Source organism: Papilio xuthus, unplaced genomic scaffold, assembly GCF_000836235.2.
Source record: "Papilio xuthus unplaced genomic scaffold, Pxut_1.1 DF829129.1, whole genome shotgun sequence".
Classification (NCBI taxonomy): Eukaryota; Metazoa; Arthropoda; class Insecta; order Lepidoptera; family Papilionidae; genus Papilio; species Papilio xuthus.
Genome location: NW_013529520.1, coordinates 756475 through 773331, shown reverse-complemented (window position 1 = coordinate 773331; position 16857 = coordinate 756475). Strand labels below are relative to the sequence as shown.

General features: G+C 33.6%; 3 protein-coding genes across 3 annotated transcripts; 2 read left to right on the top strand and 1 right to left on the bottom strand.

Annotated features, from left to right (window-relative positions):
• Positions 1 to 215: 215 nt before the first annotated feature.
• Positions 216 to 2425, top strand: Vps51 (vacuolar protein sorting 51). Its single transcript, XM_013314982.1, has one exon. The coding sequence runs from the start codon at positions 281 to 283 to the stop codon at positions 2384 to 2386; it is 2106 nt and encodes a 701-aa protein (XP_013170436.1). The 5' UTR covers positions 216 to 280; the 3' UTR covers positions 2387 to 2425.
• Positions 2426 to 2844: 419 nt separating this feature from the next.
• LOC106120506 (uncharacterized) lies at positions 2845 to 13008 on the bottom strand. Its single transcript, XM_013315860.1, has 4 exons — positions 12014 to 13008; positions 10849 to 10912; positions 4784 to 10727; positions 2845 to 4610 (listed from the first exon to the last, which is right to left on the bottom strand). The coding sequence occupies exons 1-4, from the start codon at positions 12652 to 12654 to the stop codon at positions 4177 to 4179; spliced, it is 7083 nt and encodes a 2360-aa protein (XP_013171314.1). The 5' UTR covers positions 12655 to 13008; the 3' UTR covers positions 2845 to 4176.
• Positions 13009 to 13425: 417 nt separating this feature from the next.
• On the top strand, positions 13426 to 15241 carry LOC106120086 (uncharacterized). The gene is made up of 2 exons (XM_013315271.1): positions 13426 to 13652; positions 13848 to 15241. Exons 1-2 carry the CDS (start codon positions 13577 to 13579, stop codon positions 14072 to 14074), a joined length of 303 nt encoding a protein of 100 aa, XP_013170725.1. The 5' UTR covers positions 13426 to 13576; the 3' UTR covers positions 14075 to 15241.
• Positions 15242 to 16857: the final 1616 nt, after the last annotated feature.

The window sequence follows — 16857 nt, the reverse complement described above, 5'->3', positions numbered from 1 at the left end:
ACTGATATTTTAAATTACCAGAAAAATAAAAGCGTTTTGTCACACAAAGGTTTATAGTTTTCCACGTGTTTTGGATGTATGTTACATACGTCTTTGTCTCCGTGCTTCGTGACAAAAAAAATGTCATCTGTCTGTCAATTTATTGTCAAATCAGATTTGTCAAAATAAAGCAAATAAATATTCTAATTTCCACATTAAATTCAATTAAAGAAACAAATTAATCATTATTTAGGAATTTAAGATTTTACTACTGTAAAAGTTAAGTGTAAATTTCTTAAAAATGGCGGAAGCTAACAAAGAAAATGCTGAAAACCCGCTAGACATAGATGGTAGTAATTTTAATTCGGAAATGTATTTGGAATGTTTAATGAAACTTGCTACTTTAAAACAAGTTATGGATAAAGAAGCCGAAATCGTAAAGCAGAGTCAATTTCTACAATCAGAAATGCAAACTTTGGTGTACGAAAATTATAATAAGTTCATATCTGCCACTGAAACTGTGCGTAAAATGCGTACTGACTTCCAAATTATGCAAGAAGAGATGAATAAGCTTAGCAATAATATAAACAAAATAACAACATTCAGCTCTCAAATATCTGAGTCTTTAAAAGAGAGTGGTACAAATGTAAATCGTTTGTGTTCTACAAGACAGTTACTTGATAAACTTCAATTTTTATTTTTGTTGCCATCACAACTTAATAAAGCTATAATAGAAAACAGGTACGCTGATGCAGTACATGATTACGCACACGCTCAAAGGGTGTTACAAAAGTATGGTAACCAGCCATCATTCCAGAGTATCCAGTCAGAGTGTTCCGAAATTATTTATGGCTTAAAAAAGACACTGAGAGATAGGCTACTTAATTCGGAAACATCAGCATCTGAACTAGCAGAGAGTGTTGGACTTCTAAGACAGTTGCAGGAAACAGATTCCTCGTTAAAAGATATTTTTCTTAGTTGCGCAGAGAGTAGATTAGATCAACATTTAAAAAGTTTAAATGCAATGTTGGAACACACTGACATATTAGAATGGGTTGAAAAATGCAATAATACCTTATTAGCTGATTTAGGTATTGTTATATCATGTTATCATGAAATGTTCCAAGATCAAGAAGCAAATAATCTCCCTGAATTTGCTGAAAAAGTTATGTCTCAAGTCTTTCATTTATTTGAGGAAGTTGTGAAAAGACCTGAAAATATTGGCACAGAAATATTGATTAGAGGTTTAGATAAATTCTTCAGGAAGTTGCAGGCCATGTCTGAAATAATTTCCAGTGATGTAGTTTCACAAAAAGCTCTTGATGTTGTCATACAATGTATAAATCATAAAGCTGTAATGCAGTATCAATTGATTCAAAGTCAGTTCAAAGATAGTTTGATGAGAGTGCGGCAGACATTAGCAAGTAAAGGCACAGAAACTGTAGATCTGAAGGATATTTTAAACTCACTGCAAGTATATTTGATGCAAAAAATTCAAGCATCGCTGTTAGACTTAATGGCGTTTTTACAAAACAACCTGTCATTTGGACTAAAGCCGTGGTGTGCTAAAGCTGTAGCCAACAGTTGTTGGACAGTGATTTCAGAAACTCTAATAAATCTATCAGATATGGTAAAGAAGATGGCCTGTTTGAAAACATCCAACAATATACCCTTTGAGCTTCTTCTAATTCTTGCCAAATTATGTTTGGAATTACAAGAAAATGGAGTCAGTACTCTACATAATCATCTCATAAAACTTCTAGAGGAAGCTGCACCGGGATTGACTATAGAAAATAAGGATAAAAACAGTGTGATGGTGAATTTATCCACAGCAGCACAATCTGCATTGGATTCAGAAGTTGTTTTTATTGGACAAACAGCGGCACAGATGTTGCGTGTATCCGTGCTTGCTAGGGATTGGTTAAGAGCTCCGGAACCTAGAGGACCAAGAGCAGTTTGCCGTAGAGTAGTGGAAACACTGGCGAGTGCGGATTCCGCTGCTTCGCAACTATTCCCTACTAGTGTGAAGCCATCTAGTGACTCCAGTAGGCGTACAATTTGGTCACGAGCACCATCGTCATTTTCTCCTATTAATAGAATATTTTCCGAGCGTATTGAAGTGTTCAGTCCGGCTGGCGCTGACCGTGGTGCGTTATCTAACGGGGCGTTGAAGGTAGCGCTTAAAGCGCTGGTCGAGTGCGTAAGGTTGCGTACATTTAGTAGGCATGGTTTACAACAGTTGCAAGTTGACGTGCATTTCCTGCAGCAGAGGTTGTCGTGTATGGGAAACGATGAGAGATTGCTGAATGCACTGCTGGAAGACGCGTTGGCATCCGCGCAGCTGAGATGTGTCGACCCGCAACTCATGGAGCCCAGTATTGTCGATATTATATGTGAAAGAGGATAATTTAATCTTACTTTAAATATAAAATAATCTTACGATTTATTGCTATTCCTATATTTATTAATAAATTTAATTTAATATTATCAAAACGTGTAGTTTTCTTTACTTTCCAAGCAGTCGGAACTTAGTGCGTGTTTACTGAGTTAGAAAAAGAAGAGGCGAACCGTCATTTGTACCTCAGTTTCCACTGTCGAAATACCTGCATTTATTTCTGTTTTTTCGAAGATAATGAATGAACGAGGTAAGGATTTTAAAAGGATTTAAATAAAAACAGTTGTGTTTTAGACAATTTATTTTTAACCCATTAAAGAAAATTGCATCATCATATGAAAAATAATGAATCTTCTACCTACATAATATATAAAATTTCATGTTAAATGCTCCTAGAACATAAATCTCACGAGACCGATCTACATATTACTTACAAGTTACGGTGTTAGTCACAGTACAATAAACATCAATTAAAATTAAAAACAACTTTATTATAATTACTATTACAAACAGAATTAAACGATTTGGTCCTAGTTTGCTAAAAACTCAAAATTACATCGGTCAAACTAAATATGCACCACATTCATCTATTTCTTACTATTTGAGATTGCAGAAAAATGTATCGTTAGTCTAGAAATTATCGCCTCAAAAATTGAAATTTTTGGTCTGTTGTTTATTCCCAATATATAATAAATTTCATCAAAATTGAGTTGGATCTTAATATTACAAACACCGATCAGATAAATCCGGTGTCGAATAAAACTAACGCTTATTTTACGATGGTCAATCATACACTACCAACATTACGGAAACATAAATTGATACAAACGGAAGCTCTTACATTCACTACAGCAAATTACAATTCCACATTATAAAATAATATTTAAAACAATGTCTATAAGCTCTTGAAAATTCATTTATTTTATTGTAATATATTTGATTTCTTTCTTACAGTAAAACAGTCATAGATATGTCTCTAAATCTGATTTTAAAATGTGTGACCTTCATTATTGTATTAAAAATGTCCAATTCGATTCGCTTTTTCCAACACACGGTTTACAACGATGTCGATGTCTACGCGCTGTCCAATGTAGTTGCAAAAATTTTGATAAATTTAACTTTTGTATGAGATCACTATTCGTGATCATTTATCACAATTCTCATTACATTTCAAATATCAAAATATATATTTCTTTCAAAAACACCACAATTACCTTCATTTCTTATTGTATTTGCATTATTTAATTCTTATTGACTACATGAATTACGCAACCACTTGTAGAAAACCTTTGAACGACTTTAACGTATTATAATAAGAGATTTCACTTCAATCTAATTGAAAAATCTTCCCTTTTCTCGTAGTAAAGCTCTTGGTCTCAAAACCTTTCGAACGAGTGTTAAACATTTCATGGACAGCCGTAAACATAAACTGCAATTTCCAAATTTAATTGCACTGCACCTGTGGATAATGAACTCAAAAAATCCTAAAAATAACAATATAAATATCAACTCTCATACATCGTACTTATTCTAAAACAAATTGACAAAATATAACTATAATATTATAAATCTTAATTCGCAAATGTACACGTAGACAAGACCATCGCTCGACTCACAATAAAAATATTTGAAATTTCACGTAGGCACCATAAACTCGACGCGTTTGTAAATATATTTCTATGATACAAGTGGTCCTTCTGTTACCGTATTGTGAGTTTGTCCGCGTGATGTCATCTAAATAACTAGCGATTCCCCTACTCCTTAAACTATATTATTACATCGAAAAAATGTCTCCGCATTAATTATCCCGAAATCGAAACTGTTTTGTTCTTCAAATGTTGTTTGGCGACGTGTTTCTTCAATTCGTCTGGAACGGGCACGCCCTTGTGCGCCGCCACGATCGGCGTTTTCGCAGCGGGCGTCTGTTTCAAAGATTTCCGCGTGTCCCGCGACGGTTTAGCGTCGTTATTATTCGTGGTCGAGTTTCTAGTCGCGACGCCTGATTTTTTAGTTTCATTCAATTCAATTGTTTTAGGTCGCACAGTTGGTTTAACAATAGCTTTTTTCGGGGGAGTTTTTCTTGTAGTTTTGGCGACATTAGCGTGGACTTCGGGCGGAGGTGACCGACGCCGCCGGCTGCGTGGCGGCGTGTGATCGAGCGTGGTGTGGCGCGACAGCAGCGCCGCGCTACTGAACAACTTACCACAATCGCATCTGTGTTCCACTTCTGTTGTGCCTGCATATAATTAAATAAACATTACATTGATAAATTAAGTAAATGACAATGATGATTGACACTGGACTTACGAGATAAACTGACCTCGATATTGAACAGATTTTTGACAAGGATTAAGAATATTTTTAAACTTGATAAGTCTGTAAAAATTTAAATAGCAAGAAAATACTTACGTTTTCTAATAGGTTTTGCTTGTTCAGGTTTCAATTTGTGCTTTATATTAGTAGGCTTTCCCAATGATTTTCTCTTAACTACACCACCACTCAATAATTTCCGTTTGCTCGCGATCGATTTCCTTTTCTGCGGTTTCTTCACTTCACTAGCGGTGGGGGTTTCTTTGATGGTTTCGGGTAAGGCATATTTGGTGTCGCTGTCATCAGAATCAGTGGCAGTGGTTGGCTTCTCATTGGCTTTGGGAGTTGACTTAGTCGCTGTGGATGAGGTCGGTGCAACAGACATTTGTTCTATAGTTTTTTTCAAGCGAGACGTTTTGAGCGGCAGTTGCATAGAAATCCTTCTTTTCAACAAATCCCTTGAACTGGGTCTTTCGAAATGTAAAGAATTGCGCTTTTTAGTTTTGATCTTCATAAAGCTTTTTTCTTCCATTGATGTTTCTTCTTGGAAATCCGGATTGAGCATGTATCTTACGTCATCTTCATCACTCGATTCTATCGAAGGCTTTAAAACAGACTCAGCGAGAGGAGCGGGCGGCGTATTGAAACTCTTTTTTCGTTTAGTTATAGTCGGGATGACTTTATTTATATTCTTTTTCTTATCGACTAAAGTATCATTAACTTTTGGTTTAAGATTTTCGTCATTTTTTATCTTTGAAGGTATGTGTTGGGGAACATCTACTTCTTTGTTAATAACAGTTTCGGTTACAATTTGTTGTAGTACTTTTTCTTTTGCTTCAGTTATTTTTATAACCGGATCCTGTATCATAGGCATAACAATATTTACGTGTGTTTGCTTTCTCAATAAAAATCCAGCGTTAATAGTATTCTCAGCCTCGAAATTTCCAAGTTTGCTTACGCTTATATATCTATCATCGTCTAGTTTATTTTGCTTGATATTAATTGGCTCAATGCTGTCCTCTTCATCATCTTCCACGATAATCAATGAATCATCTGTTTCATTAAGACACTCTTCCGATTGACGACTTTCGGTATCTAAACTTTCTCCTTCTAATTCTTTCTTTAAAGCGGCTTGTTTAGCTTTTGCAATTGACTGTTTCTTTTTTCTTAAACATTTTTCTGTATGTTTATTTAAAGAAAGCTCGTTGGGAAAAACCATGTAACATAATGAACATTCGTGTATAATGTCTTTTGTAGAACTGAATGAGCTTTTAACACTTTTATCATCAGATTTTTCGGAACACGTCTCTAAATGTTGCTCCTTGTGTTCATTTAATAGTTGAATTTTCTTAAACGTTTTATCGCAAATGTCACATTGATGGGTCTGTACTGCCTTCGGAGTTTCTACTTCAATAGCTTTTTGTCTATTTATTCCATCGTGCGTCTCTCTATGTTCGACAAGATGATGGAGTTTTCTAAACGACTTGTCACAAGGCTCACAGCGGAACCCAGCACTGTGGTCCTCCGTCTGCTTTAAAGCACTCTGCTCTTTAGCAATTTTATTGTCGACTTGTTCAGATGAACTCTTCCGCAGTGTTCTTGTCGGCATAGAACTAGGATTATGAATAATCCTATGTTGCACTAAATGATGCAACTTTCTGAATTCCTTTTTACATATTTCACAACTGAAAACTGACTTAGGGACATTCGTGTCATTATCATTTTTCTTCGAATCTTCATTCTTATGTTGCAATTTATGATGAGCTAAGTACGACAAGTGTCGGAAACTCTTTCCGCAAATTTCACATACTATGTTAATAAAAGGTTTACAAACATTTATGGCTTTTAATGTCGATTTTCTTGATTCGCGTTGCTTAGCCATTTGTTCTTTATTAATCGTTTCTTCTATTATGTCTTCATCTGGATTAGAAACTTTAGATACACTGTCTCTTGAATTTCTTTTCTTCGCAGTCAGAATTTCCTTTTCTTCTATATCCTTGTCATCAGATTTAATATCGTGTAATTTATTTACACATTCTTCAGGATCTCCTGGCCTTGTGTAAGACTTGTTTAAACGATTTGGCGATAGACCTGTACAATGTTTAACATGTTTAAAAACTACATTTTCATTTCGGTAAATCTTTTTACAAATAGGGCACGCTATTTTTTGATTAATTTTACCCATTGTCCAATTTTCTAGTACGATTTCTTCTTCGCTAGGGTCTTCATCGTTTGCCGGGGGACTCGGACGTTTCGGTGGTTTCGGACCTTCCGGTGGTTTCGGATCTTCCGGTGGTTTCGGGTCTCCCGGTGGTTTCGGATCTTCCGGTGGTTTCGGGTCTCCCGGTGGTTTCGGATCTTCCGGTGGTTTCGGATCTTCCGGTGATTTCGGATCTTCCGGTGATTTCGTATCTTCCGGTGATTTCGGATCTTCCGGTGATTTCGGATCTTCCGGTGGTTTCGGATCTTTCGGTGGTTTAGGTTTTTCGGTATCTATTAACCTTGGCTTCTTCTGTGGACTCGGATCTTTACTTTTATCTGAGTCTGCATCAGGAAGTGGATATTTTCTCGGACGTCCCCGTCCCCTTTTTGGAGGCGTTTGCTGTTGTGTGTCAGAATCTTGACTTTTTATCGAACTACTGCTGTTTTCAGCTTGATTTTCCAATAATTCGGCAGCTTTAACCAAATTATCAATGGCACTTATTGGATTAGTATGAGCAACATACGTATTCGTGTGGTTGTTAATATCATTATAAGCAACTTTATCTACCTCAGGAGATTTGTTTTTGTCATCAGCATTAGTACGTCCTAGGAGGTATGATTTTTTCGGAACATGATTTTTAGGACTTTTGTCAAGCCTATCTTCAACACGTCGTTTTTTCTTTGGCGATATTTCAATTCCTATATCGTCGGATTGAATTAATTCCATTTCTGGCGCCTCTACAGGAGTCAACACCTGTTTTCTCTGATGTTTACTCTTAGTAGTTTTAGTCTCCTCTTGCGTTTTATTATCGAAGTTGTCTAAAATATCAGAATCCATGGAATCTGTTGTACTATGGGTAAACGTTTCTGAATCTGTTGTAAATTGTTTGATTGGAGATAACTTTTCACCTTGTACATTTAGTTGACTTGGTACGAAATCAATATTAGAATCCATAAACACGACCTTTACTGGTTTCTCTTCAATTATTGTAATTGGACTTTCTTTTTGACGTTTAGCTGTCAATGCAGTGTGATATGCAATTTGCACTTTTGATTGATAATTCTTTCCGTGAGATTCTTCCTCAGATGTTTGATGTTTATTAGAAACAGGTATTTTGCTGTGATAGTTACTGTGTCGCGCTTGTAACATTTGCTGTTTGTGCGTGGACTTCGCCTTAGACTCTGCCAATAGCACTTCATTCCTGGTCAACTTCTTTGGAGCGATATCTTTCTCTACCGCAGTTTGCACAATATTATGTGTCTCTTTGCCATCTAAATTAACGGTAAGACAATTTTCATAAGTTACAGAATTTCTTCTGTAAAATTTATCAAAATCTTTTTCTGTTATTATAACTTCTTTTTTAGATTCGTCATTCGCTTTGTGACTTAGTTCCATTTCTAAGTCACGTGTTTGTTTTGCATCTCCTGAAGGTATCTTTTTCAGATTTACATCTCCCGTTATTGGTTCATGTTCGATTATTTCGTCGTCTGAATCTATATGCACAATTTCGTTTGTGTGTTGCACAATGTTTTTGTTGTTGTTGAACTGTGATAACACATTGGTTTGATTGGTGGTTTTGTTTTTATGACTATCATTTTGCAAAGATAAAATATTATCAACGACAAATTTCTGTGGTAATTCATGAGCTGGTCTTTCTACAAAAGGTATGCCATGTAATTCATTCATTTTGGTTTCAATTTCATCTAAAGTTACAGGTTGATTGTTGTTGGCATGATATGAAGGTCCAAATAAAGTCATACCTTTCTGTTTTTCTACTCCTTCCATGTTTGAATTATTTTGTGTTCGATCCTTATTTGTGGTTTTAGCTGGAGGGACTCTGTTTATAATGTCCTCAACAGTTTTGTCAATTAGAGCTTGATTGTTTATTTCCCTTCTTTGTAATAACTCTTTCATATTTGCGTGTGAATGTGACATCAAATTGGCAGAGTCAGCTTGATGATTTCCTGAAGTATCATCTTTTGTAGTTTTTTTATTAGTTACAGGTTTTGTTTTTGTCGCAGGACGGTCTTTGACTTGATTTGGTTTCGCGTCATTTTTGACAGCAGACTTAACAAATACAGCCGTTTCGTTTTTGTTAGAGCTTAGTTTTTGATGTTCTTGTACCTTCGCCATAGCATTATTAGTTTGTTGTCTTTGACTATCAATTTTCTGCAGTACATCTCTTCTGTTCAAATCGTTCGGCTGTTTGATCTGCTTCGTATTAGAACTGTTAGTTGTAACTTTAGTTTCTTTGATTTTATTAAGAAACTCTTGTCTATTAGCTTCTGTCCACTTGCCAAATGGAACTGCAGCATTGTTATTGTTTACAACTTTTGAGCCTGCATGTTTCGTAATTTTAGGAATTTCCTTTTTAGCTTCATTTTTTACATTAGATTGAATTTTATCATGACTTTCAAGTATTTTAGTTTTATCCTTCAAATCAACAGGTGGTGGAGCTATAACATTCTTCTCAATCATGTTGTGATTGTTGCCTTCTTCCTTTATTGTCTTTTCCATAATAATTTTAGTATTATCTTGATCTTCTTTCTTATTGGGTTTTATTTCTTGTTGTATTAAATTTGTTTTTGGCAAATCTAATGTTGGTTGTACATTTTGATCCGTTTTTATCTCATCTGTTATCAAGTTTTTACTCTCGTGGGGAGTGTTTTTCGTCGCTTTATCAATTTCTTCATTCTGTAATTGGGATTTATCTTTTGTTAGCTTCACACTTTCAATCGTAGTGTCTTGCATTGTAATATCGACATCTTTTACTGGCTCCACAGTCGCCTCAAGTGTGCTATTATTTGAAATAGTAGCACCTGTCATTTCCTTCTCTAATTTTGTTTCTGAATTACTCTCCACTGTTACACTTTCTTCTGTTTGCATTTCTTCTATTTTGCTGTTCACAATAGTCTGGTCGATTTCCATAACTTCACATTCTTGTTTAGATTCAACTATTGACTCATCTATGTCTTCAGAAATATCTTTAATGTCGACACAGTTTCCAAGAACTACATTATTCTTTACAATTGATGGGTTATTAGTGTTATTACTTGGCTCTGTTACTTCTTCATCTTGGGTAGATAATTCATTAACATTCTTTGGTGGTTCTTTCATAATAATATCCTCACTTATTATTTCATCTTTTGGTGCTGATGTATCGGATTTGTTAACCTCCAAAGTAGTTTTAATGATCTTCTCTTCTGTATCCTCATTACCTGTATCCTCAATTTTATCTTGATTTTCTATCATATCTTTCGCTGGAAGTGCTTCATTATTATCAGTATTTTTCTCTGGAAGTGTTTCATTATCATCATTACTTTTCTCTGGAAGTGTTTCATTCATATCATTGTTTTCATCTGATGTTTGTTGTGACTCCTTATCTGGAATTACTGGTACATTTATTTCACAAATTTCTTTTGAATTTTTAACTGGTGCATCTAAATTCTTTTGCTTGGAGCTATCAGTGTGGACTTCTATTGTTTTCTTCACATTATCTGAATGTCTGCTAGGGTGTAGTTGCTGATCAACCATAGTCTTTGTTAATGGAATACCTTCTTTATTAGGTGTAGAATGATATGTCATAGGTGTGAAACTACCAACAACAGGTGATTTTCGAGATTCACTGAACTTCATCATCTTTCCATTTAAGTTGACTTCTGACTTTGAATCTGACAGAGATTCTTTATTCAATTCTACATTGATTTCATTTGTAGGTGTTTCTTTTTGAGGGCTAGCGATTTTCTTTTCATCAACTTTAGTGGGTTCACTAATTACTTTGTTTATGTCTTTTATTGGGATGTGAGATACATTCTCAATTGATTTTCCTTCCTTCACAGGCTGAAAAAATAACATAGTAAAATGTACAAGTTGTTTGTAGGCAGACAATATTTTATTTTACAGCTACTTTAAATAAGCAATTCAATTATTGTGTCTGTCATGTAAAACATGCAAAACTTACAACTTCCTTTGGGACTTCTATTTCAATTTCTTCATAGACTTCTAAATTCCCTTCAGAGTTCTCTCTGAAATGAAATTATAAAATTCTGTTTGTAATACTCACCAGAGCAATCATTACCAAATTAAATTATTTTAAGGCTAAACTAATTTTAAAGTAGCAAGGAAATGGACCACTTTTAGAGCAACAGTTTAGTTACACAATGAAGCATCTAGAAATCCTAAGCCTTTGTTGTTCTTCATCTAAGAACAAAACAAACAAAATTCCAGTACTTTATGTGTTTATTTCATTCATTTCAAGCAAAAACCCTTTTAAAAACATGTATAATGTGACATATAACTGAACAAACAAAGATAAGAAGATCTATAAATAAAGTGAAGTCTTAACCAATCAATATCATTTCTAAAAATAAATAAATGCATCACAATTCCTTTTTAACTATCTTCAGCAATCATTAAACCAATATAAATATATTTTGAGATTACATCTTCACAGATACAAAAGCGCAAATACTTTTTTTGAAAGTTGCCTTTATAAACAACCTGAATTTCAACTTTAATTTTTTTGTAATGAAAATATAAGCAGATTTTTGTTAATGTTACTAATATTATAAATGCGAATGTTTAGATGGATGTTTGTTTGAAGGTATCTCCAAAACAGTGGATAGATCTCTATGAAATTTGGCATACATATAGAACATAGTCTGGAAGAACACATAGGGTAGTAATTATGTTTTTTTTTCGTTCCGCACGGTTGGAGTCGCAGGTGACAGTTAGTTTACTAATATTTCCTGTAACATTCTAAATAAGTTCTATGCTTGTGCAAGGATGTGGTTTACAACAATAGCCGAATGTTGGGATTCAAACCCCTGATCTTGTAATCAGAAATCCATATCCTTAACCATTAGGCTATTGATGCTTCAAATTTGATTCTTCTACATTGATATGTATTTTGTAAATCATTCCACTAACCATATGATGTGGAACTAGAATATACCATAGTAATTTTGATACTACCAATAAAGTAAGTTGTAAATGTTCAACTAACACATGGTTAAATAAACAGCACAAGTCATAGTAATATTAACATTAAATCAACATTGTGTGAATAAATACAATAAGAGTAGTAGTAAGTACTTGTATTGACTAAAATTTTAGTAAAAACTTACCGCACTTTCAGGAATTTGAAGCTGGACTGTTGCTGATCATCATTTACTATCTGTACAGCCGCTAATTCCTCTTCACCCTCTTTCCTATACAAATATAAGCCATTGCCAATATCTATAGCATCGACATTTTTACCATCAATCTGGAGGACCACTTCCGTGTCTTTACTTGGTATCACTGGCTCTACATCATCTATATTTCCCGCCAAGTTATCTTCAACCTTACCATATGGAATATCCTCAATAATTTTCTCATCCAAATTAGTTTTTTCATCAGACTCCAGAGCATTGTCGTCGATAACAAGTTCATCGCCATCATACGAGTTTTCATTATCTTCGAAAATATTAATACCACCAGATAAAATATTCGCAGCCTCTATTTGTTTACCGATCTTGTAACTGTCCAAATCACTCGATTTAGAAATCGGTGATAAATCCGATATCATCGAATTATCTGCGACCACCGCTTCTTGATCGGAATTGACATCTTTTCCCATAGTAAAGCTCGCGTCATCTTCTAACAATGAATAATATTTAGAATTCTCGTTCGCAGTTAAATAAGCCTCACTGGCCGCCGAAGACGTGTCCAATGATGAGTCTCCAGAGCCTCCCGCTTCGCTCCGCAACTGATTCAATCTATCCATTTTCACAAATCATCTGTTTTGACAACAATCACCAAACGTTTGTTGCAAAAGCTCGAGATGTGCTTATACACTTTGCCGCCTATAGGTTAGCTAAGCAAAACATCTGAAGGTTGGACAATTAGCACTTAGGTCAATAGCAACGAATTGGAGTGAAACTTTTAGTGGAACAAACGATAATGAAACTGTGACAACTGACTAAGTCAGAAACGGCACGATGCCTGCTGTTCGTGCATCGGTAAAATACTTCTGTAGTTAGTATTAAATAAAAAATGTCTCAAAATGTTCACTTAAAACCTATTTTAATAATATTTTTATATCAATTTTATTAACAACACAACACATCAAAGATTAAAGATGGACGTCGCGAAAAATAGATAACAATGTTGCCATTACTTATTGCAACTTATCTGCAAAACATTTACATATTGATTAAGTTAAGCATTTAACTTGAAAGTTATTTTTGGTACATAATATCTTAAATACGGACTTTTTGAACTTATTAACAGAAAATTTAGTAACATAGGAAACAAAAAATATAAGAAATGTCTAATTTTAAAAATCTCATACATTATTATTGTTGGTAATAAACGTCATTAAAATGCCTATAATCGTATTTTAACAAACACAATGGAAACCTCTGAGTACTTCACAATGTGATCATATATATGAATGTTATTGATTATGGATGTTTGCTTGATTTCACATTTGGCTTTAAGATCTGGTTACCACGACAAAATATGCGAAAAAATGTTTTGACATTGACATTGGCACAACAGACAGAAAGCTATATTTGTATTGACACATTGACAATCGTCGCAAGCTTGTAAACCGTTATAATTCAAATACTTATAATCGACTGTTTTACTCTTGGAATTAAAGTAAGTTAATTTTTAAATACACACCGTATTACACAGAAGATAAAATGGCTCCCAGGGATAACCAAACTCACAGAGAGCCAACTAAAGGAGTAAAGATTGCAAAAAAGAAGGAAGTCAAGAGTAAGTAAATTTATGTGTTATTAAATTTTTCTATAAAACATTCTGCCTTACCTTAACTCTCTCACATAGATACATGATCTCGTGTTCTTAATACCGCCCATTCTTTACCAGTCTGGTTGGCATAAATCTCTCATAGGTATAGAGATCTAGTAAATGTGTAATAATAACAATAATTTATTTTTATTAAATTTCCAGCCAATAAAATTGAGGTGGCTGAGACAAAACCTAAGACAGTACCAGCACCGAAACCAGTCACTCCAAAATCTTGTAAAAAAGAGAACAAACAAGCAAATGTGACAGGAAGTGTGACCAAGAGCGCTAAAAAGCCAATGCGCAATAGACGTCCAAAGCCAGCACATTCTGGTGTTCCTGTACCGGAGAAAATGAGAAAATGCTTAGCTCAATTACTGAATTCCGACTGAAGAAACACACACACACATATATATATATATAATTGTGTAACAGTTGAAAAAATATTACTAAGAATGTATGGTTAAATTGTATAATTTAAGGCTTGTCAAAGACTACTATATATTTATATTTCTTTATTCTAGTAGTATATTGTATCCTTTTAGTTTTGCTTAAACTTTATTGTATTACGAGCTGTTAGTCGCGACTGTGTTCGCTTGAAATAAAAAAAGTAGCCTATGTATTCTTCCAGACTATGTGTGCCAAATTTCATAAAAATCTATTCAGCCATTCTGAAGATACCTTCAAACCAAGATTCATCCATGCAAACATTTTCATTTATAATATTAGTAAGAATAAAAGACACATTAGCTTTAGTTTTTAGTGCCATCTGTGTTTAAATCTAGGATATTTAAACTTATTGACACGTCTAATAGAATTCTAGATTAAATAGTTCTTAAGCATCATTTACTGACTTGCCATCATTTTTTTAAATGTAGTCTACATTTAAATATATTTTATCATTTAAAAAATAGCTGTGGGTCTTTAACATTGAATACATGTAGACTATACATATCTAAAAGAAAGGTTTCTTTTTTAATTTTACAGTTGTCTGTAGCTTTTTCACAATCATAATTATCTTGCCATGTTTCAATCTTCAAATGGGTTCAGCAAAGGGATAGCGGTTGACAAAGGCATCGCCAGCCAATGATTAAGAGGGTTGGGGGATGGAATGTAGCAAAAGTTTTTATTCCGTTTCTATTCCGAAGTGAATTTTTGTCAATATGTAGTCCAATTCTTATATCCATGGAGATTCTATGCATGTTAGTTTACATTTGTTTTAACTAATCTACCATACTTTCGAAGAATGTTTTGGAAAGTTCATGCGATGATTAGGATTTGGCAGAAATGTATAGACAAGGCTATCAAGACAGAAATAACAAACAAAAATAGTTGTATATTTATATTACAGAACAAATTGACAAGTATATTTTCATTGTATACATATAAATATTGACAAAACCAAGACATTTTTTAGTAATTTAACTTTAGTTTGATTTAATTTTAATGGGCAATGGAAAATTTCGATTATTCTTGATTCACAGTTCTATCAATAAGTTTTTGTTATAATCATGATTGATGATGATGACAATATTGATTGGAAATTTATGTTTTATTATAAAATCAAGCTGAACTTTGTTGATGATAATTTGTAATATTTAGACTGAATTTTGTATAAGATTTTTTTTAAAATAAAATAATTTGTAGGTTATGTTATTAACTTTAAATCCATTTTGTTACTAAATGTCAATATACATTTTTATAGAAATTTTATAATAAAAAATAAATAAAGTACTAAGTTTTTTTTATTACATTTTTAAAACATCAGTGGAAAACATTCTATAACCGATAGATGGCGTTACTATAGCAATAATTAAGTTTTCGCTATATCACTTTAAATATTGGATCTTTTATTTGTTGTTTATTATAATACTAAAACTATTTTTTTTTCTCAATAATTTTTCAAAAATTTCACTCCTACTATCACGTGTTTATCTCTAAAATAAGGCATGATAAAACAGTTAGGAACGAGTTTATTTATGGCAAAAAAGTGATTTCTTTATAATACTGCAATATTACAAACCGCTACGGCTTAAGGTCCTTCAAGACGCGTGCGCACCTCTCTCAAAATTCAGCCAAGCGCCTGTTACTCTGTGGTTGCCGATGTCTGCCATGATGCCATAAGCATCGAAGATCACGTTCTTTGATACATTATAAAAAAAACACATCATCGGTAGACATTGCGTTAGTAGAGATGAAATCCGCCATAGCGACTCTCCTATAATAGTGGGAAGTAATTACAATAACATTAAACATTCACTGCACTTACGTGTAACAAATGTATATGAATACCATTAATTACTAAAATAAAAATAACCTACATTGTATATGTCTTTATCTTTATTTGCCATTAATACGTAATGGCATTTTAGCTGTTTAAAGAAGAAAATGATGTTCATTTTTGTATTTTCTTGGGTATAAATAAATCGCAGAGAACCAATTTTTTGAGTTCTCGTAAACTCCTTTCAAAATTTTACTGGTTTCGGTGGGCCCTTGCTACATTTCTCGTTCAAATTGAGAACCATCATATTCATTATTCCTTCCATGCAAAAAGATCACTGGAGGACACTGACATAGATCTACTGGTCTAACTTCATGCTATTTTGTTATTACTTATTGTGAAAAAATTAAAAAAAAACTATTGGTCGCAGCATAATGTTATATAGCCTAAATGGACTATCCAATAAAAAAGAATTTTTCAAATCGGACCAGTAGTTCCTGAGATTAGCGCGTTTAAACAAACAAACTCTTCCGCTTTATGATATTAAGAACTTACTAGAATTGATGATTACATACCAATGAAAAAGATTTAGCCAAATATGTGGTGTTATCAGATCTAGACAATTGGCTCAAATCTAGAATAATAATTTGATTAAGGGGGAGTTGATAAGTTTTTGTGTTTTATGTTTTCAATGTTTAAAGAAAACCTGTGCCGCTTTCGCTATACTAAAAGTGACTATTTGACTAGTACTGAACGTGAGATATAGTTATCAGAATATATTTAAATAGGCAGGTATCAAGAAGAAAGGAGAGTTTAATAAGTTGAATAATATAGATAAATAAATTGGTATGATTTAAAAAATAAGAGATTAGAGCCGGTAACAAGTCGAGTACTTTATTAATTATTGTAATGACGAATCGGCTTCCTCTTAAGTGAATCTCGTTAGGAATGCGT

Coding starts and splice junctions, on each gene's coding strand:
- Vps51 (XM_013314982.1), top strand. CDS start 281: ATGGCGGAAGCTAACAAAGAAAATGCTGAAAACCCGCTAGACATAGAT.
- LOC106120506 (XM_013315860.1), bottom strand. CDS start 12,654: ATGGATAGATTGAATCAGTTGCGGAGCGAAGCGGGAGGCTCTGGAGAC. Junction 10,913..12,013: donor TTCAAATTCCTGAAAGTGCG/GTAAGTTTTTAC, acceptor ATTTCATTTCAG/AGAGAACTCTGAAGGGAATT. Junction 10,728..10,848: donor TAGAAGTCCCAAAGGAAGTT/GTAAGTTTTGCA, acceptor TTATTTTTTCAG/CCTGTGAAGGAAGGAAAATC.
- LOC106120086 (XM_013315271.1), top strand. CDS start 13,577: ATGGCTCCCAGGGATAACCAAACTCACAGAGAGCCAACTAAAGGAGTA. Junction 13,653..13,847: donor AAAAAAGAAGGAAGTCAAGA/GTAAGTAAATTT, acceptor TTAAATTTCCAG/CCAATAAAATTGAGGTGGCT.